The sequence below is a fragment of the Silurus aristotelis genome, assembly GCF_946808225.1.
Source record: "Silurus aristotelis genome assembly, chromosome: 20".
Lineage (NCBI taxonomy): Eukaryota > Metazoa > Chordata > Actinopteri > Siluriformes > Siluridae > Silurus > Silurus aristotelis.
Window position 1 is genome coordinate 5,613,247 of NC_139593.1, and position 26,537 is coordinate 5,639,783.

Below are 26,537 nucleotides of genomic sequence, written 5' to 3' on the forward strand. Positions count from 1 at the left end.
AGGGGGTAGTTGAGGTGAGTGGGGGTGGTGGGGCGGAAGTAATGACGTCAGAACCAAAGGAGCGACACTTATTCAAGTGATTCGTTTGATCCACTTTCTGTCCACACTTTGGAGAAAGGTTATTGGGATGGTTCCTTCTGGAAACCCTCTCTGTAAACATACAACCTTTCACTGGGTCCTCAAACCCGCACATGAACTTATCAACCAGCAAAGAACACAACACTTGGGTTTAGTGTCTTGTCTTGTGTTGTCTTGTCTTGTCTGCACTGTCTGTCTGCACTGTCTGTCTGCACTGTCTGTCTGCACTGTCTGTCTGCACTGTTTTTCGTCTGCACTGCACTGTTTGCACTGCACTGTTTGCACTAGGTTGCACTCGATGCACTTTACGTAGCTTGTGTTGTGTTGTGTTGTAGCTCTATGTTGTTGTTTAGTGTAGCACCAGGGTTCCGGAGGAACGTTGTCTAGTTTTTACTGTGTACTGTGTACCACTGTGTATAGTAGATATGACAATAAAAACCTCTTGACTTGACTTGACAACTTAAGTATTTATGGAGCATTGGTGCTGAAATGCCGTCTCATCTTAGCTTTCACCTCACCAAATCATCCACCGTTTCACCGGTCAACTGTTGAAACTTACCCTGATCATCACACCTACAAAGTTTTAGGACTTTTCCAGCTATATGTGGTTCTTCCCCAAACTGATCCTGATGCTGACGTTGTAGCATTAAATTTTCTGGGATTTTGAGCTCTGGACAGTTCTGAGTTTCAAACATTGGTGCTTACTTCTGGGGGAGAACCAGATATGGGTGTCATGGTTCGGTTATCTCATAGTGTATAGTGTATCGTATAGTGTATCTACATCCAGTTACAAACAGTTATAGGGTCCAATTGAACAGTTGTTGGTCATAAGCCATTTTCAGATCTCTCCAGAGATGTTCAATCGGGTTCAAGTCTGGACTCTGGCTGGGCCACTCAAGGACATGCACAGAGCCGTCCCGTAGCCACTCCTTTGTTATCACACTACCCTGTGTGCTTAGGGTCGTTGTCCTGTTGGAAGATGAACCCTCACCCCAGACTTGGCATCAGGCCAAAGAGTTAGATTTTCGTTTCTCATGGTCTAAGAGTCCTTCAGGTGCCTTTTAACAAATTCCAGACAGGATGTCATGTTGCTTCCGTCTGGCCACTCTAACATACAGGCCTGATTGGTGTTGGTATTGGTGATTATTATTATTATTTTTTTTTTTAAAGATTTAAAGATTTCAAACAAACGTCTTTTACATTGTCATTATATAGTATTGTTTGTAGAATTTAGAGGAAAATAATGAATTTAATCCATTTTGGAATGAGGCTGTAACATAACAAAATGTGGAAAAAGTCAAGCGCTGTGAATACTTTCTGTATATTGCCTGAGCTAGAAATAGCCTAGCATTACTTGTTAGCTACATTAGCTCTGTAGGTCCAGCAGAAAATGTATGAAAATCAGACACAAAACATGTCAAGTTTATAACCGTGTAATAACGCAAAAGTGAAAGAGTGTACTTTCATTTAAAAGGTGCTATGCTGTTCTGATTTTGGATGTGTACGAGGAATTTCAATCGTATTCATCCACGCTAGAATGAACTAGCAGCAGGTTTACAAATATTAGCTTTACATTTACATGCCAAAGATATTAATTCATATTAATTGAATCAGTGGACTTATCTAGTGGAAAAACTGCTATTATTAATTAAATAATTGACAAAATATAAAACTTTAATATGCACATTTTCACTTTCGATTGACATTTTCAAGTTCAAGAAAAAAAGCCATCAACAGGCTTTAGGAGACATTCAAGCTTGTCATCTTCTGCCATCTAGTGACCATGTGGCAGAACTACAGTATAGCTGTATAACATGAGCATGTGATCGGGAAAGAATTACTATTATAAAACCTTATACATTATATATTATGTATATAGAAATCTTTATCATTTAAATAATGAACCAGGGGGAGTGGTGGCTCCAGCGGTTAAGGCGCTGGGTTGCAGATCGGAAGGTCTGGGGTTCAAGCCCCGGTATCGCCAAGCTGCCACTCTTGGGCCCTTGAGCAAGGCCCTTAACCCTCTATGCTCCGGGGGTCCCTTACGAGGGAAATATCAAGGTCCGTGACGTCGGAGTGACGTGGGGCCGCCTTCCAGTGGGCTCACCATCTGCAGGAGGGACCGTAAGGGACGGTGCTGTGAGGATTGGGCAGCAGTCGAAGGCGGGGGCCTGCTTAGACTGCTGCCCCCGCGACCCGAATTACGGATAAGCGGAAGAAAATGAATGAATGAATAATGAACACGTGACTTTAAATGGTGTTCCAGATTGTTGGTCTTTTGTTTCTTCCTATGTTTCCTATGTTAACCATGTGGTCACTGGACTACTTGCTGCTGTAGTGAGATTTAGCTCTTGATACATACAATTTACATGTATGACATTTGTCAGATGTGAATCTCGTCCATACAACTGAGCAGCTCTGGGGTTAAGGGCCTTGTTCAGGTACCCAGGAGAGGCAGCGTGGTGTGGTTGGGATTTGAACTCATGACCTTCGGATATAAAATCCAATTCCTTAACCTTTAATCTACCACCCCCTTTATTGCTATCTAAAGAGAGTGATACAGCAGCACATTAATCTTTTAGTCTGTCTGACTTTTGCACTTCTTCATCCATCCATCATCTTTTTTTTTTTTAATGTTGTGTCATCTACTAGTCTTCTCACATGTAGATCACTAACCTGCAACTCAGCATCATGTAACTGCCTGACATTCTGAGACTTTGAGTGCAGTGTTTTCACAAACATCTCCTCAGTCACATTAATATGACAGTGGTTGAGGCTCTGGGTTACTGATCTGAAGGTCGGAGGTTCAAGCCCTGGCATCACAAAGCTGCCACTCTTGGGGCCCTTAAGCAAGGCCCTTAAACCTCTGTGCTCTAGGGGTGCTGTAGCATGTCTGACTCTGCACTCTGACCCCAGCTTCCTAACACCTTTGAGATATGTGGAAAATGTTTTTTTAACTGTGCTGTATCTTTCTTTCTTTCTTTCTTTCTTTCTTTCTTTCTTTCTTTCTTTCTTTCTTTCTTTCTTTCTACAACAGTGAAAAAGTAAGAGACAAACCTATGTTTATCAGTCTTGCTTGAGACTTTGGACCAGTTCTTTCCCGTAAACCCCTCTGTAATAACTCTAACCAGGTCCCCCTGCGACCTCAGAGAGGCACATCTTCTCCCAGCTCCTACAGGAATAATGGAATCACAGCAGCAAGCAACGAAACGGTTTAGGATTCACTTGATGCATCACAAACATTTCGATACAAACATATTTGATAGTTTTTAAAAAAAAAATATTTCATGTGAAGTCACATGTTTTAAAATTTGCAAGTCCTTGAAACATGTTCAATAACCAAATAACATCTGTAGGCACATTCATGGACAGATGTGGTGTGTTGGGGTGAATTATCAGCTGTCTCCTGTTTGAGAATATGAGTGCACTTAGTGGTCAATTTATTAGGAACACTGTACTAACGCCCTTATCCAGATGATCTCACAATGATCTCATATATACATCTGAGCAATAGAAGGTTAAGTGACTTGAGCTTTGAACTTGTAGCTGTAGATCCAGCGTCTTAACCACTGCTTTCTTTGCTTTGTGCTCAAATCTTCATCACATGGATTTCACACTGTGCATTTGGAAGCAATGAGAAACTGAAACTAGATCAAATGTGGCTTAAAAACTGTGGACAAGGTCAGCAGTAATATTCAGCCAAGCATTTAAACAATGCATATTAATGCGTTTGATATCAACCGGCGTGTTAAAGAAACTCTTCCTTACACCGTTACAACACCCCCACCAGCCTGAACTGTTGGGTCCATGATGCCTGATTCTAATTCTTACATCTACACGTCACAACAGTATTCAGAATTCATATGCGCAGGTGAATTCATTTCTGATTCAAACAGAACAAACAAGCCGAAAGAAACACAATCTTTATCTACACAATTCATATTATCTGTATATTTCATACTGTACTGAATGATTGTTGAATGAGTATTGTATTGTATTTGACTGTATATTTATTGTATTGTCTAATAGCAGTGCAGTAAATGCATTCAGATTTGTGATTTTGTTCCGATAACGTGTTGTCGATATAATGCATGTGAAGCGTTTGAAGACACCTAGTCCTTCCTGGTTTTTGAGACACATGCATGTTCCTTATGTTTTTATGTGACAAACTATTTAAAAGTTAAAAACACAGATCAATTGGACAGTAAATGAGTGGAAGGAAGTTCTGTGGAGTCCAAATGGGACATTTTTGTCTCTAACAGAAGAACTTTTGTAAGACAAAGAACAGGAGAGAAGATGTGATCAGACCCCTCACCCGCACACATTGAGGTGGAAGCTTAATGGTTTGAGGTTGTTTTGGAGTAGGGAAGGTTGGAGACTTATTCTGGAAAGTGAAACTAATCCTGAATCAACATGGCAACCATTCCATCCTTCAACGCCATTCAATTCCGTCTGGACTGCGGCTCATTGGAACCGAATTCACCGTACGACAAGAGGATAAGCCGAAGCGACCAATACGTCCAAACTCTGTAAGAGTTATTTAGAGAGCAAACAGTCGTCTGGAGTGACGTCTTTCATGAAATCACTGCCCAGTCACTGCACCTAAATCCTATTGTACTGCTCTGGGATGAAGGTGGATCACAAAGACATCTCCAACTAGTGAAGAACATTTTTGGGAAGTTTTACAAGCGGCACAGCAAAATATTTCAGCTGAATGTTTGGAGAAACAAAGTGTCTGGATGCTAAGAGTGTGTAAAGCTGTTCTTTATGCTAATTCTATAAAAAATTAAGTGGAAAATCTGTACATCAATATATTTTGTTTAGACAAAGTAATTTGTCATATTGTTACATTACCGAGTTTGTTGCATAGAAGAAAAAGGAACATGCATGTCTGTAAAAACCATAAAAGACGAGGTGTTTCCAGACAGGCACTGTACGTTTATACTTAACTTCAGGAAGACTAGTTACTTACCAGTTAAATTTCCTACCGAAATGTACACGGGGCAGTATTTTTTCTGTCCAGCAGGAGGCGGTATGTGAATTAAGGATAAATGATTCACATTTAGAATCAGGATCAGAATTTATGATTTCTGTTTATTAAAAAATAATCATAATTAAAACGTTTCATCATATTTGTTTTAAACATTGATGGTGGTATGAATTAAATAAAGACCAAATCTTAAAAAAAAATAAGTTATTTTGTTATATCAAAATATTCCATACCATTGGAATGTAATAAGTCATAGAAATAAAGAGGACAGTAGTGCTGATTCGGGGATTATATTAATGCATTATATTAATATATTGATATATACCATTCTACCGATGTATTATCATTTCTAAGTAACGGCTCATTCAACTGGATTTATATGGTGCATTTGGCAGAGGAACAAAAACTTCAAAAATGGCAACAGATCAAAAACTGTGTTGTTAATCAACAAAAAAATGGGTATTAAATTCAGATCACAGCACCACCCCTGCTGGACCCTTAAACAAAGCTCCCCACCCTCAACTGCTCAACTGTGTAAAACAAAATAAGATTGTAAGTCGCTCTGGATTGGGGACGTCTACCAAATGCCATAAATGTAGTGTCATTCAAAGAACAATGTTTTTATTGCTGATGACATCTCAGATTTCTTTCAAAACTTCAAGGGCAAAAAAATAGAGACTATTTGGATGAAAGACAGTTTATACAGCTTCTATAATGAGCTGACTTGTCGCACAGATGTTTCACAACATAAAATATATGAAATGTAACTATAAAGAGTTAAAAGTTACACTACATTAATCATGTATAAATTCAGAAATGTAATCATTAGCAAATTGCTGTTGCGGGAAAAAAAATTCAGGATATGGTGTAATTGGGAAACAATCATCTTTTGGTTGCTGAAAGTAACTGTGCCCTGTGTCGGGCCACATTCCACCTTATCACTGATTATTTTCCTCTAACAAAACACCCCACAGATGTTTAATGGTGTAATACGAACAGTAATGAACTGAGTGATTAAAGCAAAAACGTCAAAGGTCAGTTTGTGTCCCACAGGCCCAAGAATGGACATGTTTAGTCTTCGCAGAAAAAGTTATGATAAACAACCAATCAAAACAATTTTACGATGTTTTATAGTCTTTATTCATCAGTTTTATTCTTCAGGATTAGAAAGATTTACCTTCAAAGTCACATCATTACCTCACACACTGTACTGTTTAACAGATACATTAATGAAGTGTGTAGAAGGTGAGGACGATGAGCAGACCATGAGGATGAGATTCCTGTAAAGAAAGCTCATTTCCGCGGGTTCTTTGGAGGCTCTTCGATTATTTAGATCAGGGGTCACCAACGTGGGCACCAGGTAGCCCGCAAGGACCACGTGAGTAGCCTTTTCTAAAAAAAAATAGCTGTTTCCTACTTTGTTAAATCATTGTTGAAAATATTTTTGTGAGAAATCATTAACATCATCAGTGTCTTTACATAGATGAATATCATTAATTATTAATAATAACATATAATAAAAGGTAAATTAAGGAAATATGTTATTTCAGATCAAACTGAAAACTGTGTGTTTCAAACTGATAGCCCTTCACATTAATGGTACCCAAGAAGTAGCTTTCAAAAAGGTTGGTGACCCCTGATCTAGAGGTTCCCCAAAATGGTTATAAGTGGAAGAGCAAATAAAGAAATCATAAGGTTTGAGCTTTTATCCTGAAGGCAGCTATCCATTTATATTTTCTAAGAAAACTGTATGTAATGTATTTTTGATTTTTTTTAAATGATGCTTCCATGAGGAATTTGAATTGCAGTTCTTTTAGCAAATATTCAACATTTAGTGGAGTATTTCTGCCACAAGGTACTTGATAAAAGTCACATTTCTTTGTAAGTTTTTTTATTTTTTGTGTCTAATTTGCGCAAACCCATTCATCATTCCTGCAGAGCTGATAAACACGACTCAAGAGTTTATAAACTCAAGAATTTATAGTCATATGTATACAGTAGGTTACAGTCTGTTACATTCTTCAGGGAAATTTGTACTGTGTGAATCCTCCATCATCCATACATTCTAAAGAATTTAGAAAGAAGGACACAAGACATTAGGAACCATTTGTGTATCAAAAACCTTCACACTAAAGCTTCAAGGAACAATTGTCAAATGGTGGTAATGATATCTTAGATCTTCTTAGATCATTCAAGAATCAGGAACCTTCAACCTGCTTTGTTTCTTTGAGTACTGAACTGAAACAGAAGATTCCTGAAGAAGCTTTGAGCTCTCTGTACTGCTCCCAGTCACAGTCCAAACTAGTGCCCTAAAGGGTTCTTTGGTTTGGTCCTCTGAAGTGACTCTTAAACATTTCTGGTTCTAAACTTGTTTTCGGAAAGCTAGAACCATTACCTGTCCAAACAGCTCCTGAGAATGCGTCTTTAAAAAAGTGAACACATATTGCACAGATCTTATTCATGTTCACGCTTACTTTGTCCCTCTGAGAAAAGTTTCCAATCTGAGGTTTTCTTTTCCAAATAGACCCCTTTTTGAGGATGAAAACCCCCTTTAACTGATTTTTCCTTCTAAGAGGTTGGGAACTGTAACATATTTTGTGGTGTTTCGTTGATGTCGCTTTTCAGCAGCTCTATCTAGAAATGTGTATTCTACGTTTATTAAAATTAGATCAGCCACCGAATGGGAAAAATATCTTTAAGAAAAAAGAAAGAGTGGGATTTTTGACACTTTTTTTGCACTTTTTAATCAGATCTTTCTAGCAAGCAGACTTTCATTTCCATGTGTACAAAACATATTTGCCAAACTTTAATTTGAAGGTTTTGGCTGTAAGTAACAGCAAATCAGACCCAAACCACTGAACTTTCATAGTGAAGAACATCTGTTCATCAAGATATTTCTAGCTTTCAGTTTCTCCAGTAAAACATCAAATCAAATCAAATCAAATCAAATCAAATCAAATCAAATCAAATCAAATCAAATCAAATCAAAGGTTTATTTATATATAACCTTTTATAACAAGCTGTAAACAAAGTGCTTAACAATAAAAGTACTTATAAAAAAATTTATAGAGCATTCATAAACAAGTATAAGACAAGAAACACAAAACTTAACATCCTTTAATCATTAAAAGTCACATTTTTTTATATACTGTATATTTATTTATTTATTTATTTATGTATACATTATATATATATTATATATGAGACATTGCTAATATATATATATATATATATATATATATATATATATATATATATATATATATATATATATATATATATATATACATACATACACACACACACACACACACACACACACACACACACACACACACACACACACACACACACACACACACACTACAGAAAATGTATTTCTAGGCTGCTGTGCTGGTGTGTGTTATAGCGGCTCCTTTAAGGACAAACACTCCCTTAATACCACCTTCTCTCTCTCTCTCTCTCTCTCTCTCTCTCTCTCTCTCTCTCTCTCTCTCTCTCTCTCTCTCTCTCTCTGTCTCTGTCCCGCTGTCCAGCTCGGAGACACGACACTGATTAAAGCTGGGCGACTCTCCTCGGACAGCATGGGGATTTTATCCGACTTGTGAACTCGTCTGGAATAAACGCAGCACCATTTTTGGAACATCTTCACCATCAGCGTGGACTCTTTGGTTTCTTGTCGCTTTTCTTGTTGCGTTAAAAAACCGAAAGGAAAAAGAAGGAAAGCAAAAAAAGAAAGATAAGGTGGCACTCTTGGCACTTCCAAAAAGAACGAGCAGGAGTGTGTCGGAGGATTGACAATGCGGCTGGAGTGTGTGAGCAGCGCCTGAGTTTCGGAGGACTGACTCCCTGATGCGGTGTGAGTCCCGGCGGCTCCGTGGTTCCGCACAGCCGCCCTCGGCGCGCCCAAAGCCGGCCTCGGCGTGATCGGGGGACTCGGTGCTGCGCCGCCATCTCCATCTCCACCTCCACCTCCAGTACCTTCTTCTTCCTCCTTTTCATCCTCATCCTCCTTCACCTCCTCTTCATGGCGCAGCGGGTGCGTAAACCAGTAACGGGAAACAAGTGGTTTTTATACTGTTGGGGTTCAGTGGAAGTCAACTATCAAGTGTATTTCATAATTTCTGAAGAAAATCAATAATCATGGAGGACTTTCCTGTTTATCACTTTCCAAAAATAAAAATGGTGGAATTGACGATTATTTTTGTTTTGGTTTTGGTTTTTATTCGGCGCCACAATCAACTAAATACCTGTAAAGGTGTTTATAACTAATTTTACTTCTTAATGATTTGGTTATTTTCATGTGGGCAAGAATTCAAAACAGACAAACCAAAAAAACTAAATTCTTTATAGGAAAAAAACAACAATATGTATTGATCTCATTAGACATTTGACAAATTGTTTATTTCATTTCCATCTGATGCCAGATTTTTACTCACGTGAATTGACAAGAGATACAAATCTATATAAATATGTCTAAATAATAGCAACAATAATAATAATAAAGTGTGTGTGTGTGTGTGTGTGTGTGTGTGTGTGTGTGTGTGTGTGTGTGTGTGTGTGTGTGTTTGTGTGTGCATGTGTGAGTGTGTGCACGCGCGGGCACGTGTGTGTGTGTGTGTGTGTGTGTGTGTGAGTGTGTGTGTGTGTGTGTGTGTGTGTGTGTGTGTGTGTGTGTGTGTGTGTGTGTGTGTGTGTTTTCTCCGAGAAGACTTGAGACGTGGCCCATTTCCGTACGAATTTGAATCCAGGCTCAAGGACAATATTTGCAAAGTAAATTCTAACAATCGTTTCCAAAAATTTAGCCAGGAATAAAAAAATAAAAATAAATCAAGATTCAGGATATCAAGAATTCACCATTTCTTGCATTCTTTTACCTAGTAGTATTTACACTATTAGTGGACATGCTTAACGATTTAAACACAGCTAATGAAGGCTACACACACACACACACACACACACACACACACACACACACACACACACACACACACACACACACACACACACACACTTTCATTTTGGTCATACATTATACTTTTGTGGACGGTTTCATGCAAACATTTTATTTATTAGTTGATTTTATTTTATTTAATTTATTTAATTTACTAAATATATATATATATATATATTTGAACCACAAGTTTTTTTCTTATTACTTTCAATGATGTAAACAAACTCAGAAATTCTTAGCAAAAGACTACAATTTAACCCCAATCATCATTAGTCTTATCAGATTGGAGGAAATTTGGGAATATTGCATATTAGGATATATAGGATATGGATCAGATTTGGGGTTGATCTTAAAACACGCACTAATGAAAACCGACAACACGCTTCGTAATAAATCCTGAAGCTGGATATTTATTTTGTATAATTTTTCTGGTCGCGGTTTTGAAAACAGTGTTTAAATTTTTTTTGGGGGAACAGAAATAATCAATACTGTCATGTGTGTTAAAAAAAATTAAACAAATGGAATAAAAAATATCTGGGAACAGGAATGTAATGGGTTTTAATGGGTATGTAGATGATTATGAATAATTACTGTGGTTCATATTTTATTGCTATTGTTTTAATGTGTTTTGAAACCGTATTTCAGTTTGTGCTGCATTTTGTGAATTTAATGTTTCAGATATAATTCAATGTGTGTGTGTGTGTGTGTGTGTGTGTGTGTGTGTGTGTGTGTGTGTCTGTGTGTGTGTCTGTGTGTGTGTGTTCAGTACGAGGATCTGGTGCATTACGGAGGGGACGGACTCGGGATCCCGGGACCAGCGGTCTACGGTGAGCCTCACGCGGCGGCGCGCGCCGTGCACGCGGTTCACGGGGCTCCCGGTCCCACGGCGGCCGCCGCCGCCGCCGCCCTGCACGCGCACCACTATCAGCTGTCGGCCGCTCCCGGCGTGGGCTCGGCTGTTAACGACGCGCTAAAACGCGACAAAGACGCCATTTATGGGTACGTGTCCTCCTTTTATGGCTCTAAATACTAAAACACGGCCCTCGCCTATAACGGAGAAACACCGAGGAGCCCGAATCATGAGCAAGAAATGAGAAATGAGAAATGAGAGTTATTATTCAGATCTTTTATTATTTTGCTCAATAAACAATAAACAATAAAAAAGAAGATTGATCAATTAAAGTTGCAACAAATATATATATATATATATACACACACACACACACACACACACACACACACACACACACACACACACACACACACACACACACACACACACACACACACACATATATACGTATATGTATGTTATAATTATGATTATGACAATTTTTTCCCACGAGTCTGCAAAAAGTCACATTGACACAAATAGTTCGTACTTTCACTCAAATGTACTATTCCTCATTTTTCATACGTAAATAATTTACTCGTTTTTTCCCCCCGACACTTTTAAACACACGTGAACGCGACACGCCGAAATTCGTCTTAACTTGTGTTTGCGCCGAAATTATTCACATCACATATGAAAAAAAAAAACAATGATCACGTGTGTGTTTTCCCCCAAATGTAAACAATTCATAAACATGTTTATTGTGTGTTCCCAATATCTCAGAACTGAGGAAAATACATTTTCGACTTATTTTTGGTGAAAGAAACAAACAAACAAATAATAAAACAAACAAAAAAACAACAAATAAGTATAGGAGAACTAAGGAGGGAAACCTAAACGAATTTATGAAATAAAGCAAGAAAACACTATAAAACATGATGCTTTATATAAACTACATCAACTATTCAAGCAGCTGATTTTGTATCGAAGACATAATGCAAACAAACAAACAAACAAACTGGACTTTTCCTAATATGAATTTTTTTATTTGATTTGCTCAGTAACTAAAAACGGATTTAATAAAATAAAAATAAAAATAACACACACACACACACACACACACACACACACACACACACACACACACACACACACACACACACACACACACACACTAAACAGTTCACGGTCTATAATTTCGAGGTGTAAAACGCCGATAAACACTAAAGATCATTGGCTGTGTTCCAAACCGCACACTGAAGCAACCCATTAAAGCTATTAACGCAATCCAATAGTGGTAACCATCCTAGGTAACCATGGTAACCAGCGGTTTGTGGGGGTTTATCACGTTGTGCAAGTTTGTGATTTGGGACACAGCCAGAGTTTTTTTCCCTTTGACGTTTTTTTTATGGGCTTGTTGGGAAATTGTCTGAGACTCGCACTATTAGTCTGTAAATAATGACTTGCTGGTGAACAGGTTTCTGGGGACACAGCCAGTGGAGTCTCCGCGCTAATGAGGACACAATTCATTAAATATCTCTGTTTATTTAATCGCTTTTTTTTTATTTGACCTTAACAAGCTATTTTCCCTTCAGGTTGATATGTTTTGAATTGTGTTGTTCCAAATCGTGTATATTCAACAGCACGACTCAAACAAGCTCGAAATTATTGCAACCATGGGAGTTAGGTGCATCTTTTGTTTGTTTGTTTTATTTATTTTTATTTTATTATTTCATTTGGGGGGGGGGTTGTTTTTAATGTATTTATATTTCTTATTTATATTGTATTTATTTCTATATTTAATTTTTAAAAAGTGAAATAGAAAGGTATGTCTAGCTGTTCAATTGTTTTCTTTTTTTTTATTTTTGTTTGTAAAAAAAAAAAAAAAGTAAAAATGCACATCCTGCGAATATTTCTTTCTCCTGTTTCTCTTTGTAGTTGTGTAAGTTAACGCACGCACATCTTTCTGTTTATTGTTTTTATTTGTTTGCTCGTTTGTTTATTTGTTCATTTATATATATTACATTTTAAACTTTGCGCAAATAAGTAAAACATTCAATTGTTTTTTTTGTTGACTTCTGACAGTGAGTGTGTTGGTATTTTTTATGTTTTATATTTGGACATGGAAGAAGTCTAGAATTAATGAATTAAAGAATTTCAGCTTATTTTTTTTAGGATTTTTTAATAATATCTGTTTTTATATAACACTTTCAAAAAGTTGAGGATGAAGAAATACATTCAGAATTCATGACTTAATTAAAAAATGAAAAAGCAAACACACACACATGCGGTCTGTAGTATTTTTCCTCCTCATTGTTTGTTGTTTTATTGTGTTTTTTTTTCTTCTCTCTTTCTTGTCTTGAATGCAGACACCCGCTGTTTCCTCTGCTTGCACTGGTTTTTGAGAAATGTGAATTAGCGACGTGTACTCCGAGAGAGAGCGGCCTGGCGGCTGATGTCTGCTCATCCGCGTCCTTCGATGAGGACATTACCGTGTTTTCAAAACAGGTCCCACTTTCCCACCTGCAACACTGCACCCCTTCAATCCCCTCTAATGAGTCATGAATCAGCGCAGTGCCATTTAAACTGGAGCCCGACTGAGCATGCGCAAATATTAATTACGCAATAGTTTAGTACAAATATATTAATCATACTTATAATTATGATTATTATGATTATTATTTGTGTAGTTATAATTATTATGATATTTTCATTCTAGATAAGGACAGAAAAGCCGTTCTTCGCGCCCAATCCTGATTTGGATAACCTGGTAGGATGAGCATTTGCACACCATTCCAATCTCTATATTAATAATAATAATAATAATAAAAAAAATAATAATTATTATTATTAATACGAGTAACCAATTTTCTTTTTTTTTTTGCATTTCTCAGATGGTGCAAGCCATACAAGTGCTCCGATTTCATCTACTAGAATTAGAAAAGGTGAGTTTCCATTTGTTATATTCCATTTGTTGCATTCTTTTTTTGTTGTCATTTTTGCGTTTTTTTTTATTTTCAAGAGCGATTTATTTTATTCGATTTTTTTTCCACGCACCCCCCCCCCCCCCCCCAACACCTCCCCCCTTCCCAACAGAGATCCGGTTTACTCTCACGTGTGTGATTTCTTCATCAAGTCATATCTACATCACATCACACATGAATTATATGACGTGACGCACTGAAATGAATCTTCACGTGTTTTCCACGCTGGAAAAAACCCAAACAAACAAGAAAATGGGTCCAAAGAATGATCACGTGTTTGTTTGTTTGTTTGTTTGTAACGCAGGTCCACGAGCTTTGCGATAATTTCTGTCATCGGTATATCAGTTGTCTGAAAGGAAAGATGCCCATGGACCTGGTGGTGGATGACAGAGAAGGATCTTCCAAATCCGACAGTGAGGAATTCAGTCGGAACTCCGGCGGTACCGCAGATCAAGTCAGTCTTTTATTATTATTATTATTATTATTATTATTATTATTATTATTATTATTATTATTATTTTTTTTTTTTTTATTATTTTTTTTTTTTTATTTATTATTATTATTTTTTTACAATCTTTACAAATCCGCACTTACAGTATAATCCGCATTTATATCACCCCGGTTTATATTTCACCTGGACGCGGAATCAATTCGGTTTGCCCAATAAACATTGAATTGTCGGTATATTTAAACGCCTGTTCAAAGGTGTCGATAATCGGCTTGTGCGCATGCGCGCGGACTGTTCATTCTACATATCATCTACAAAGAAAGCTCGAATCAGCAAGTCTGTCTCAGGTAGTGTAATGCAAACATTTCTTTTATTCTATAAATGCATTTCAAGTATTGAACATTTGCTAGAGAGGCCCATATAAGCAAATCCCCCCAAAACAAGACTAAACAAAGCGATATCAGAGGTTACATGAGGTTCTAAACAGATGTGAATGAGGTGTACAAACAGTCTAGGCGAACAAATACACAATGCACAGATGTTTTTGAGATTTATGCTGTACAGAGAGTGAAAGAATGGGTCAGAATAAAACAACGCTTTTAAAACTCAATACAAAATGCATGTTATTTTGTACGATTTTATTTATTTATTGTATTTTCTTTTTGTTTGATACACAATAAGAACTGAACTCCAGCTCTTGTTTCCTTAAAATTGATATATAATAGAATCACTGCAAGTCTGTGTTTTCAAAAAAACCGAATCACCAACAGGCAAAAACATCAACATTAATACAGACATGAACAACATAAAAAAAAAAAAATAGAAATCAAAATTATATATATAGAGAGACTTATTAGTGTTCATTTGATGGTTCTTTATTGGTTTACTGGATAATGAATGGTTCTGAAAGACTGAAGAACGATCCGTTGTAAGGTTCTGCATGAAGAACCCTTTGGTATGAGTCTCAATATTGTGAAGTGTATCAACAGATATTTACTGTACATTCTTTAAAAAAAAAATTTATTCCAAACTGGTAATAATCATTTTGTATGTCTAAGAACCAAATCTTATCTCTTCAAGTATGACACTTTACAGTGCCAAGCAATATTATTGGTGCCTTTGTTAAATAGGAGAAGGCTATGAAAAGTCTTGACTTGACACAAAAAGTCTGCTCTCATTGATATAAAACAATTGCAAACACGTAATATATCTTTTAATATTTAAAGTTCTGAGATTGGAAACAGTGTACCAGGAAACCCAGTGCAGCCTTTGCTATTCTTCTTAAATGACAGCCATTTATTCAGTTACATTCGAATACCAATAGTACTTCCATCCTACATCCTGATGGTATACTGTTTGCTTCTTCACTACAACGTCAAAGTGATAACAATGTTTTGGGAACCCTACAGAAACGACAGCGTCATAGCCCCACGTGAACGCACCGATAAAGGTTACACGGACATCTGAGCTCGGTTTATTTCCGAAAGCAGGCTCGAGCGGCCCCGCGCTCGGCTCGCACTCTGCGTTCTGCGAGGGGGACGTTTTGCTCTGGGTCGTATACAGTTTACAGAAGGTTTATCCACCGCAGCTGTTTCGAGGTCAGCATAGAGTTTGATGGTTTATGAAGGTCTGAGGAGGACAATGACGCAGAGGAGGAATCGGTGTTTATGTGCAAGTCGAACGTTATTACCCAACAATCATGTTCTCTATTGGGGCTGAGTTTAAAAAACATCCTGCTTTTTTTTTTGTGTTGTATGTATAAAAGATCCGATGTGGGTCTGGCTTCAAAGGCTCATGGGATCGTGTTGTTTCTGAATGAAGCCACATGTTTGCATTTCTGTGTTTGCTTTGCATATGAAGGAAAAGCTGGTGTGTTAAATGAGCTTTCAGATTTGCTTGGATGGGCTTTTATTTCTCTCTCTCCCTCTCTCCCTCTCTCTCTCTCTCTCTCTCTCTCTCTCTCTCTTTCTAACTTGTTTTCTGTGCATGTGCCCTTCCCTTTGCATATTGCATATGTGTATGCACCTATTCACCTTTCGTGTTAACTGTAGGAGGAATTACTGTGGAAGTTGTGGGCTGGTGATTGGTTATGTTACGTACTTAGAAAACGTGTAATTAAATACTTGAAATTTTCCACATTGGTTTTTGACAGTGAATAAAAAACAAGCTACAGTTACAGCCTTAGAGCATCACACCTCCAGGGTTCCTGGTTTGTTCCTGAGCTCATGTTACTGTCTGTTTGGGGTTTCACATGCTCCTCCTATCCTTGTGGGTTTCCTCTCTGGTTTCTTTCCGCCTTTCAAAATGTACCTGCATAGGTGGATTGGGACTCTTGCCCCAAGGTGTGAATGAAATGAAAGTGTGTGTGTGTGTGTGTGTGTGTGTGTGTGTGTGTGTGTGTGTGTGTGTGTGTGTGTGTGTGTGTGTATGATGGATTGGCCTTCCATCCCTCTCTCAGCACTCAGTGTTCCCGGGATGGACTTCAGATCTACCATGACCCTAACCATAAAAATCATCTGCAGTAACACAGCAATCCAGATGAAGCTGAGAGTGCAAATACTTTACACTTAGCAGAAAATTTACACATTGTACCCTATGTAGTGAGCATATATAGTAAATAATTGGCCATTTTGGATTTGGGATGATACTAAGATGGTGGACTATATGCACTTGATGGACAGCTTAGAAACTGTAGAATCATACTAAATGTCCATAACAATAGAGCTTAAATTTGGGTTAAAACATTTTTAATAAAATAGCAAATGTCGCTTTTTGAATGCTCATCAAACACCATTAGTCAGAACGCTGATAATGAAATGCAGTGTTTAGTAGAAACGCTGCCCTAAAAAGATTTAGCCAAAAATCTGTCATTCCTTTTGAACGATCAAGTGTCTGAACGTCCGTTTCCTTTAGAGATCTTCTCAGTTGCTTTGGAGCATTTCACTCAAATCATCCTTAATATTTGCAAACCAGTAAGTGCATTTCTCAAAGCAATTTGTACAAACAACAATTTTTTGCAAAAGCCTGAAATTTTCTTAAAATCCTAAGGTCATCTCTCAAAAGTAGGTATTTGTGTCAATGAACATCTCATTACCATCAGAAGTCCTTTTTTTCATTGTTCTTAAACAAGATCGTCCTCATGTTGTCAGTATGACCGTGCACTGTTTCAGCATTCATGATGGTTTGGATTACAGTGATTGAAAATACACAAGTTCGAGTTTCTTCTGTATGATTTTTAATGCTGTATATTGATTGGTGATTGGTGATGGAGTGACAGGATTCACACTTTTACTTTGGATACTTTGGATCGGAAGGTCACAAGTTCAAATCCCACCACCACCCCCAAGCAGCCACTGCTGGGCCCTTGAGCAAGGCCCTTAACCCTCCCCTGCTCAGTTGTAAGTTTCTATGGATAAGGGTGTCTGCCAAAAAATGGCATAAAAATACTGTACTATAATAATGTTTGTTTGTTTCCTTGTTGATTTTTATAAATTGTACTCATGTTTTCAAATACTCAGGTAAAAGTAGATTTTTCCCTCAAGTTAAAGTAAAGAAGTTTGGGCTCTGACATGTACTTAAGTAAAAAATACTGTATTTTCCGGACTATAAGCCGCTACTTTTTTCCCACGTTTTGAACCCCGCGGCTTAAACAACGAAGCGGCTAATTTATGGATTTTTCCTTGGTTTTTCCCGGTTTCACAAACTTCAAGCCAAAATACTGAACCCCATAACATTAGACCAATGAAATTTCCGAACGTAAACGAAAAACTTTCTTGGTAGGCTACTGTTTAGATACAAGCCGTTGTAATGCGTTTAGTCGGTGAAGAGAGCGCTCGCTAACTCCAATTGCAACAGAAATCATATAAGCACAGACAGGTTTCCAAAACTCATGCTTTTTTATTTTTCTTGGCAACAGCGTTACGGGTTAGTCAAAGAAACTTAGAAATGAGCATCAGAAAATAATAAGGACATATTCCTCGGTCTTGCACACATGCAGTAATAGCGGGAAAATGCGGCGGCAGGCTATTCTCAAAATACCGCTCTGCTCTTAAAGGAAGCGCAACATATTTCACCCGTTACACCGTGTAACAGACACTGTCTTTCGTTAAAGCCTGTGTAAAGTTCATTAGTGTTCAGTGTAGGCTTATAGACAGGTGCGGCTTATTTATGTTCAAAATTCAGTGGGTGTGGCTTATATATGGCTCTTTATAGTCTGGAAATTACGGTAGTAATTACTACTACCTGTTTTAGTGTCACGCTGGAACTGAACCTCACGTCATATTAATATATCAATACAGAAGAATTTCAAATGTTGTTCTCTAATAAATGTATCCAGGCTGAACATCCGCCATGTAGACACAAGCCGAGAAAAGATGATGATGATCATGTGATCAGGAATGCGTCTGTTCTCACTCATGTTTACATCACTGACTCCCTCTGTCTCATCTACGTTAACCCCAGACTTCATGTGGTCTTCTTTCCTGCTCACTGTGAGCTTCATAAACTAGTCTGCGGTGTGTGAGAGACAGGAAATGATGCACCATTAGAAAAGATTGAAAAAGATAAAGACAAGAAACAGGCTGATGGGGTGAAAACGACACAATGAAAAGAAAAAATATCGATCATGTCAACATATAGATTAAAACTAAAGTAAAGTAAGTAAAGTAGTAGAAAGTACAGATATTTATGTAAAAAACAAGAGAAAGTGAAAAATAAATAGTGAACTCGATGATTAATACCAGAACAATCTACTTAAGTACAGTAACAAAGTAGTTCTACTTCATTACTTCCCTCCTCTGCTTTTATTACAGTATGTGCACTACAAGTGACTACATGATGTGAAGGTTGAACAGTTTTGAGAATTTCATTTCTGATCTGAGAAACGCTCCAAACCAACTGAGAACAACCATAAGCTTAAATGCTTCTGATGATGAGACAAAGAGACAAAATATATGATCAAAATGAAGAAGTTTAGCAATTTAAGTAACTGGGAGGTAATTAAAGTTTACATGAGATGATCTGGACCAGCCACTTGACTCTCATAACAGCACTGTATGGTTCTCATTTTTTTAGAAAAAAGATCAAAGTGGAATGCACAAAGTCAAAACAGAGATGCTCTTGCTGCCACACACATTCATTCCCAACTGCAAATAACGCTAGGGTCTGTCCAATAAAAATAGGTTTTTCTCAGCGAGAAACACAAAAGAAAGAACTTTGGCTTGCACCATTTCTATCTCCACCCACTAGCTTTATTTTGTTACTTGTAGTACACTGGGGTGAATGAGACCCAAATTTATTATTATGCAGTATCCTTACAGTGCAACTTTTGCGGTAGGGAAAATAAAGACATACTTATTGATGTGCATGATAAAGAACTTGTCTTCGTTATCAAAAGTTAAGACGCCCCCAGATGGTGGTGGATCATGATCACCTTTATTGTGATAGATGATAGTCAGTTCGTTTTCTTGGGCTGTTTTCACCTTTGTGTGTCTCGAACTCTATCACCCCCCTCTTACCCCACCTCGATATGTTCTAGGCACGTTCTAGCCATGTGTGTGTGTGTGTGTGTGTGTGTGTGTGTGTGTGTGTGTGTGTGTGTGTGTGTGTGTGTGCATGAAAACTGAGCATGTGTTCTATATTATCTCTTACAGCATGAGTCTGGTATGCAGTTTCATACTGAAATGGACCAAATCATATATCACCAATATATCTAATACTCAGTAGTCTTTCTCTCTTTCTTTCTCCCTCTCTCTCTCTTTCTCACTGTGTCTCTCTTTCTCTCTTGCTCAAGATGTGTTGGAGGGAAGATGACTCCGTCTCCGTTCACTCCACCGAAGGTCCGGCACCCTGTGGCGGGCTTTCTAGTTCTCTCAACGGAGACAACAGTAGTGAACATGGTATCACACACACACACACACACACACACACACACACACACACACACACACACACACACACACACTCATAGTGGCTGTCATATTAGCATGAGTATTTGTGAAGTGTGCACCGTGTGCCAAGTGAAACAGAGCTGCTGAGGTTTTGTCATCTCTTGCATGGGTTTACACTTTAGCACCACCCTGGGGGTCCACTACTGCTACGTACTACTTCTAATACCAATACTACTACTACAACACACACACACACACACACACACACACACACACACACACACACACACACACGCGTGCGCGCTCGCATACCCACGAATACATATGGGAATCAAGAAAGATATTTTTGATATTTACTAAAGCTTGTGTGTGTGTGTTTGTGTGTGTGTGTGTGTGTGTGTGTGTGTGTGTGTGTGTGTGTGTGTGTGTGTTTTAGTCAGGAAATGGTGCGTGGTGGATCGAAAGAGAGTCTGGTCTTTGCTATTCAACCCTGCGCATTAAACCATGGCCAATAAAAAACAGCATACACACTTCCCTAAAGCATTCATGTGCGTGCAAATGTGTGTGTGTGTGTGTGTGTGTGTGTGTGTGCGCGCATCCTCACAGCTGTTTGGCCGCCTCTGTCAGAATAACATGTTTCCTTAGTTGAGAAAGAAAGATCATGTGTTAAGTCAAATTTATACTTTTTTTTTTCTTTGGGGTTGGGGGGGATAGGGGGTTAGTTCCTGCTCTGTGTTTCCATTGCACTGAAGGAACCACAAAGAAGGAGAGTTGATGCAAGCAAACGGTATCTTGCTCGTATTTGGTTAAACAACAGTGGACAGAAGCTGAATTTCTTAAAAATGCTCTTGAATTCAGGTCAAAATATGTGCAGTGTAGAAATGTTCCCAAAGTTCTTGAGTTCCTGAAAAGGTTTTTGGGCTCCTGTTAATGTTTCTGCAGTGTAAAGCCATTATCAAAAGGTGCCCAAATTTAGAAACACCTCTATGTATCACAGCCCCTCCCCCTAACACATTATTACTGGCATTTGGCACAGTAAGCCCCACCCCCATAGTAGATACTGGTCCATAAAAAGTCTGGAGCAGGTTCTAACCGTTTTCCAGAAACCTCCAGCAGAAGCAAAATTAAAGTTCCAGTGTCCCTGAAAAAAGATTCTAAAAAGATATCTACAGCGTTCATGCACCTGAAGCTGCTTGAGTTGCTGAAATAGTTCTTTGGTTTCTCCTAACACATCGATAGAGTAAATGTGCCGTGGGTTCTCACGTTGCTGAAAAGAAAAATTGGAAATTTTCTTCCTGTGAAAATATACTTTACTGAAAAGTACCTGGTTTGCTATCAATTGAAACACCCTTAAAGTCCCTAAAAAGGTTCCTGGTTTCCTGATCAAAGTTCCTGTAGTGGAAAAATCACTTTACAAATGTCTAAACATGATTAAGTCGATACGAGTTTTCCTCACATCAACAACAACCCGTGAGACAGTCCAGATCCCGGTCTTTAATTTGAACCAATACAGGAACATCCAAGTGGCCAGGTTTCCTCTCCAGAGGAAGTGAGGTTCCTGCACAAGTGGAACAGTCAAGAGGAGCTTTCCACTGTCTTCTATTCACTTCTAGTCATCTTTGAAAAGAAAAAGGTACATGTCTTGTCATCTGGAACTCATCCACTTCTGGAGACAGTAAACACTTTATTATTTGAACCACAAGCTTGACAATCAGTTCATTGTTTCAAAATAACCATGTGTTCACACTAGCTAGGGGCAAGCCGATGATGTCACCACAGGTTTGTCTCGTAGTGAAGCGACCACTATCGGTGTGTCTTGTGGGCGGGGCTTATTTGACGTTGATTTGATTTAGTATGATAATAACTAGTGGAAGAAATTTCGCGCAGTGGTTCGAATCGGTTTGAATCTGAAATGAAACCGCTACAAAACGATTCAGTTCATATGACAATGATTCGATATTTGACGATAAGACAGAATCTGCTTTAATATGATTTGACGCATATGACAACGATACAACTAAACAACCATATATGTATATTAATATACATATATATATATATATATATATATATATATATATATATATATATATATATATATATATATATATATATATATGTGTGTGTGTGTGTGTGTGTGTGTGTGTGTGTGTGTGTGTGTGTATGATTGATTTGTGGCCAAGCTTATTTTCCCACCATTAATGTACAAATACAAATTAAATTAAACACAGAATCTTAATCACAATCAGAATACATTATTGATCCCATAGGGAAATTGTTAAAGGCGGATTTTAAAGGCAATTTATGTTGCTAGCCTACTGTGTTATTTAAATATCAGTCTTAAAGATGATCCCAAATAATTTGTTTGGCTTAAACAGACCCAATTGTTAAACCTGTCTTTATTAGAGCCAATATGTATACAAGCAGCAATATCATTTAGACTTATTGCCTTACAAACGTCTCAGAGTTTTGTGTAAAAAACATGGTTGTTGGTTTAGCTTCTGTGTTCTGAGTTGCCAAAACGTTGGGCGACACCGAGCAACCTGTGCCATAGAATGAAATTTGCATTTATCGTCATACCGCATCATAGCGTGTATAAGATATTAGAATGCTGTATTGTTATAAACCTCTGATTTATTAACTTTTGTCAGAGCTGCTGTAGAAAATTACTCAACACATTCTGACCAATCAGAATCAAGAATGAGTTATACAAAGATATAGTTACATATTGTCCCTCGTGACAAATTAAAATGGTTTAGAAAATAGTCCCACCTCCTGCTTGTCAATTCAGGATGATGCCTTTCATTACTGCACCGCTAATGCAAGCTAAGTAGCTAGCTGGATTTGTTCAGTTGCAAAAAGTAAAAGAAAAAAATTCAAGCGCATAATACAGATTTAAGCTAACAGTTATAGCGCAGAAAACATACAGCATCTTTGTCCTCTGTACGAATATGACCTCTGTCCTTTTCTCCACCAAGAAGCAAAAGATTAGCAAAGCCAACAAATGAGAAAATTTGCATTCAAGTGCAAACCTCAAATCAGTGCTAAGAGGCTAAAAGGTTAGCGTAGATGAGGGTTAGCAATATTAATTGCGCATCTCTAATGAATGGAATGATCTCACAGGCGCCACAAGGCAGTTTTGTGTGTGTGTGTGTGTGTGTGTGTGTGTGTGTGTGTGTGTGTGTGTGTGTGTGTGTGTGTGTGTGTAAGAGCTCCTTGGCCAGATGGGCTCAGTGTAAATACACATAACTCCACAAATAAACTGTAGCAGCACAAACCATGTTTTAGAGCATGGTGTTTGTCACACACACACACACACACACACACACACACACACACACACACACACACACACTCTCTCTCTCTCTCTCTCTCTCTCTCTCTCTCTCTCTCTCTCTCTCTCTCTCTTTGCTGACTAGTGTGTATGAGTGTTTGATGTGTCCATACATGTCAGACTATGTGTGTTAAATAGTCATGATGTGACTTTCCTGATGATCGCAAATGCTAACTGTATTGCTAATGGAGCAGTGTACCTCAAAGCTTAAAGTTGGGTTTTTTGCTACCTTGGCATGAATAAGGTTATATAGATATATAGATTTATTTATACATTTATAGATATAAATCTATATTAGGTACCAATGTATTATCTCAGAGCTAAATTCACCTCCACAAGGTCCACGATATGATCTCAAATCAGAAACGTCTAAAGTTTACCTCGCTAGTTGTAGTAAATGTGAATGAAAAGGATTTTCATCTGTCAAAACTGTTTAAGTGGACATAATTATTACAAAAAAACAAGTCTCTAAGCTTCCAGGCACAGATTCAAAATGTTATGTTAGCTACTTTAGTTAATGTTATCGTACATTATTTAGATTTCTACCCTCTATTGTCTTTATCTATTTTTGCTTTGAAAAAAGCCCTGCTAATTAACACTCGCATACTGACACTTCACTTTCAAATGCTAGCTAGTTTGCCAGCTGTGAGCTAGTTGAGTAACTAGTAGTCGCTTTTATAGCACGACATGATTTTTTTATTTTATATATATGTATGTTACCTCAACGCTAAATGCACAGCAGAAGGTGCTAGTATAGCTAATTTAGGTTATACTATAAAATTCTTTTTATTTTTATGATCTAATTTGACATATGCTTGCTGTTAAAATACACAATGCTAATCACACCTCTTTTTTTTGAGGTCTAGCTAGTTCACTAGCACTTAGCTAGCTGTCTTTGTTAGAAGGGATGACTGGAACATTTGGAATCTGTTGCTGAACCTTTAGCTGAATCCTTTAGCTGAAGCTCATCTCTATTTAGATTTTATTTTGTGAATTGTGAGGTGTTACAAAAATAAATGAATAATTTAAGGTCAATCGATGTATAATGTCAATGTCAATATCCCACTTATTTTAGTAATTCTGATGTAAAAAGTGAAAGATTTTACACATGAATTTATTGCCAGAAGAAGTTTATTTAACTTCTATTTTACAACCACTATATGAACACACTAGTGTATTTTTATACTTTGTGTATTTGTAGAAAGGTTTTTTATGGGTTTCAACAACAGGTGACCTTTTGGACCATGGTGCTGCTTCTCCAAGCACGGGGGATGACGACGAGACGGACAAGGACAGGAGGAACAACAAAAAGCGAGGGATTTTTCCTAAAGTGGCCACAAACATCATGCGAGCATGGCTGTTCCAGCACCTAACAGTAGGAACCAATAATTTACTCTTTTGAGGGGTTGTTGCATTAAAAAAATTGCCATAATGATTTATAGTAGAGATGCCCAAAACATTGCATATGAACTATCAAAACTCGAGCTTGATTGCGGGCTGTAGTCTGAAAATATATGTTTTATTATGCCAAAGATTATGTAAAAATCAAAGCCATGGTTCCTCTCATTTATGATTAAATAAAAAAAAAAATTACATAGAAATATAAATAATGACTCAGCATTTTAAGTTCTAGCTCAGTGAAGTTTATAGTACAAACAAATGCCATTCAATTAATTTACAATATATTGCAGTACTTAATACAGCTGACCTCTACTGAGAGACATAAGTTTCTCAAATTTTTTTTCCAAATAGCATTTCTTCCATTTGTCTTTTCCTTTTTTAATATATGGCATGGTGGGTAAAAACAAAGGTCACCACCGGCCAACTTTGGTTCCCTGACCCTAGTTTGGGCATCTACGATTTATAGGAATTATATATCCAGGGTATGCAGGTCTCTGTTTAGAGAGGTTTAAGGAGGAGTGTAAGAATTTATTTCACTGTTTGAGTAAATCATGGGCCTCCTAAAGGACAACATTCCACAGCAGCCATTACACATACCTCAGTTTATTCTCAAATGTGTTTAAAACAGGTATCACAGAGGCAGTTAGATAGAAATATTAAACACTATAAAGATATTATAGTGTTCTGGCCAGTGTCTTAAAAAAGTGTGCAGTTCTGTACAGTACATTTATTAGTACATTACTGCTCAACCTGAAGTGCTGGAGCGATCGGTTTACAGTCACTTTACAAGGGCTGTGCTACATTAAGGGCTCGCAGACACGAGTATAAACACACAACGCAAGACCAAAGACACCACAACTTACACACCTTAAAGAATAACCTTATCAAAAAATATAAACAGTATGATCTTATATTTCGCATTATACAATTAATACAATTACAATTAACATTATTTTATCATCTATTATTTGGGACTGGTTTTCTCAAATGAGTTTCTAGTATATGGAAAATCTATACACTGATTATAATCATAATAATAATAAGATTTTACAGTTATATTATCATAATATTTCATATATTATCATGTTTCCAATGCATCTCTAAATAATGGGGACAAAAACACAAACAATGTGTTGCACAATAGTTTGATTCCATACTTGCATGTAATATATTTGTAATTTTGTAATGTACTTACTACATTTAATAGAGCATTGATAAGTAAAGTATTTATTCAATACTAAAACTTTTAAAATGTTCTTTACCTATTTTCTTTATTTCTTTATGTATTTATTTATTTATTTTACACACTTTTTTTAATACCACCTTGTACCAAATAGACAAGAATCATACTTAAAAGATTAAACTCCATCTACATACCTAAATCACACAAATTGGACAAACAGGAAAAAGTTCTCATATGAAACTTACAATATAGAGTAAAATGAAAAATAAATCGTCATAAGCTTTTCAGAAAGAAATAAGCTTGTTAACTTATTTCTTGTAGCATTTCTCCAAATCTGAATTGATTATTGTGAGCTACGAAACATTACAGCTAATAAATATTTCAGAAAAGACTACGACATATAGTGTTTTAAGCAAATTTAAGCAAATTTTAACATACGTTTTTT

The 26,537-nt window shown here is 37.3% G+C and overlaps 1 protein-coding gene across 2 annotated transcripts in view; it reads left to right on the forward strand.

Moving 5' to 3' along the window:
- Positions 1 to 8,567: 8,567 nt before the first annotated feature.
- meis1a (Meis homeobox 1 a) overlaps positions 8,568 to 26,537 on the forward strand; it is a 33,764-nt gene continuing 15,794 nt past the window's right edge. The window contains exons 1-8 of one of the 2 annotated variants that reach the window (XM_083522831.1): positions 8,568 to 9,107; positions 10,789 to 11,021; positions 13,224 to 13,362; positions 13,574 to 13,624; positions 13,749 to 13,799; positions 14,143 to 14,292; positions 20,078 to 20,183; positions 24,738 to 24,883. In XM_083522831.1, coding sequence (XP_083378957.1) covers positions 9,096 to 9,107; positions 10,789 to 11,021; positions 13,224 to 13,362; positions 13,574 to 13,624; positions 13,749 to 13,799; positions 14,143 to 14,292; positions 20,078 to 20,183; positions 24,738 to 24,883 — 888 coding nt within the window. In that variant the 5' untranslated portion in view covers positions 8,568 to 9,095. The remainder of the gene's footprint in view (positions 9,108 to 10,788; positions 11,022 to 13,223; positions 13,363 to 13,573; positions 13,625 to 13,748; positions 13,800 to 14,142; positions 14,293 to 20,077; positions 20,184 to 24,737; positions 24,884 to 26,537) is intronic. The other variant, XM_083522830.1, reaches the window with a different exon arrangement.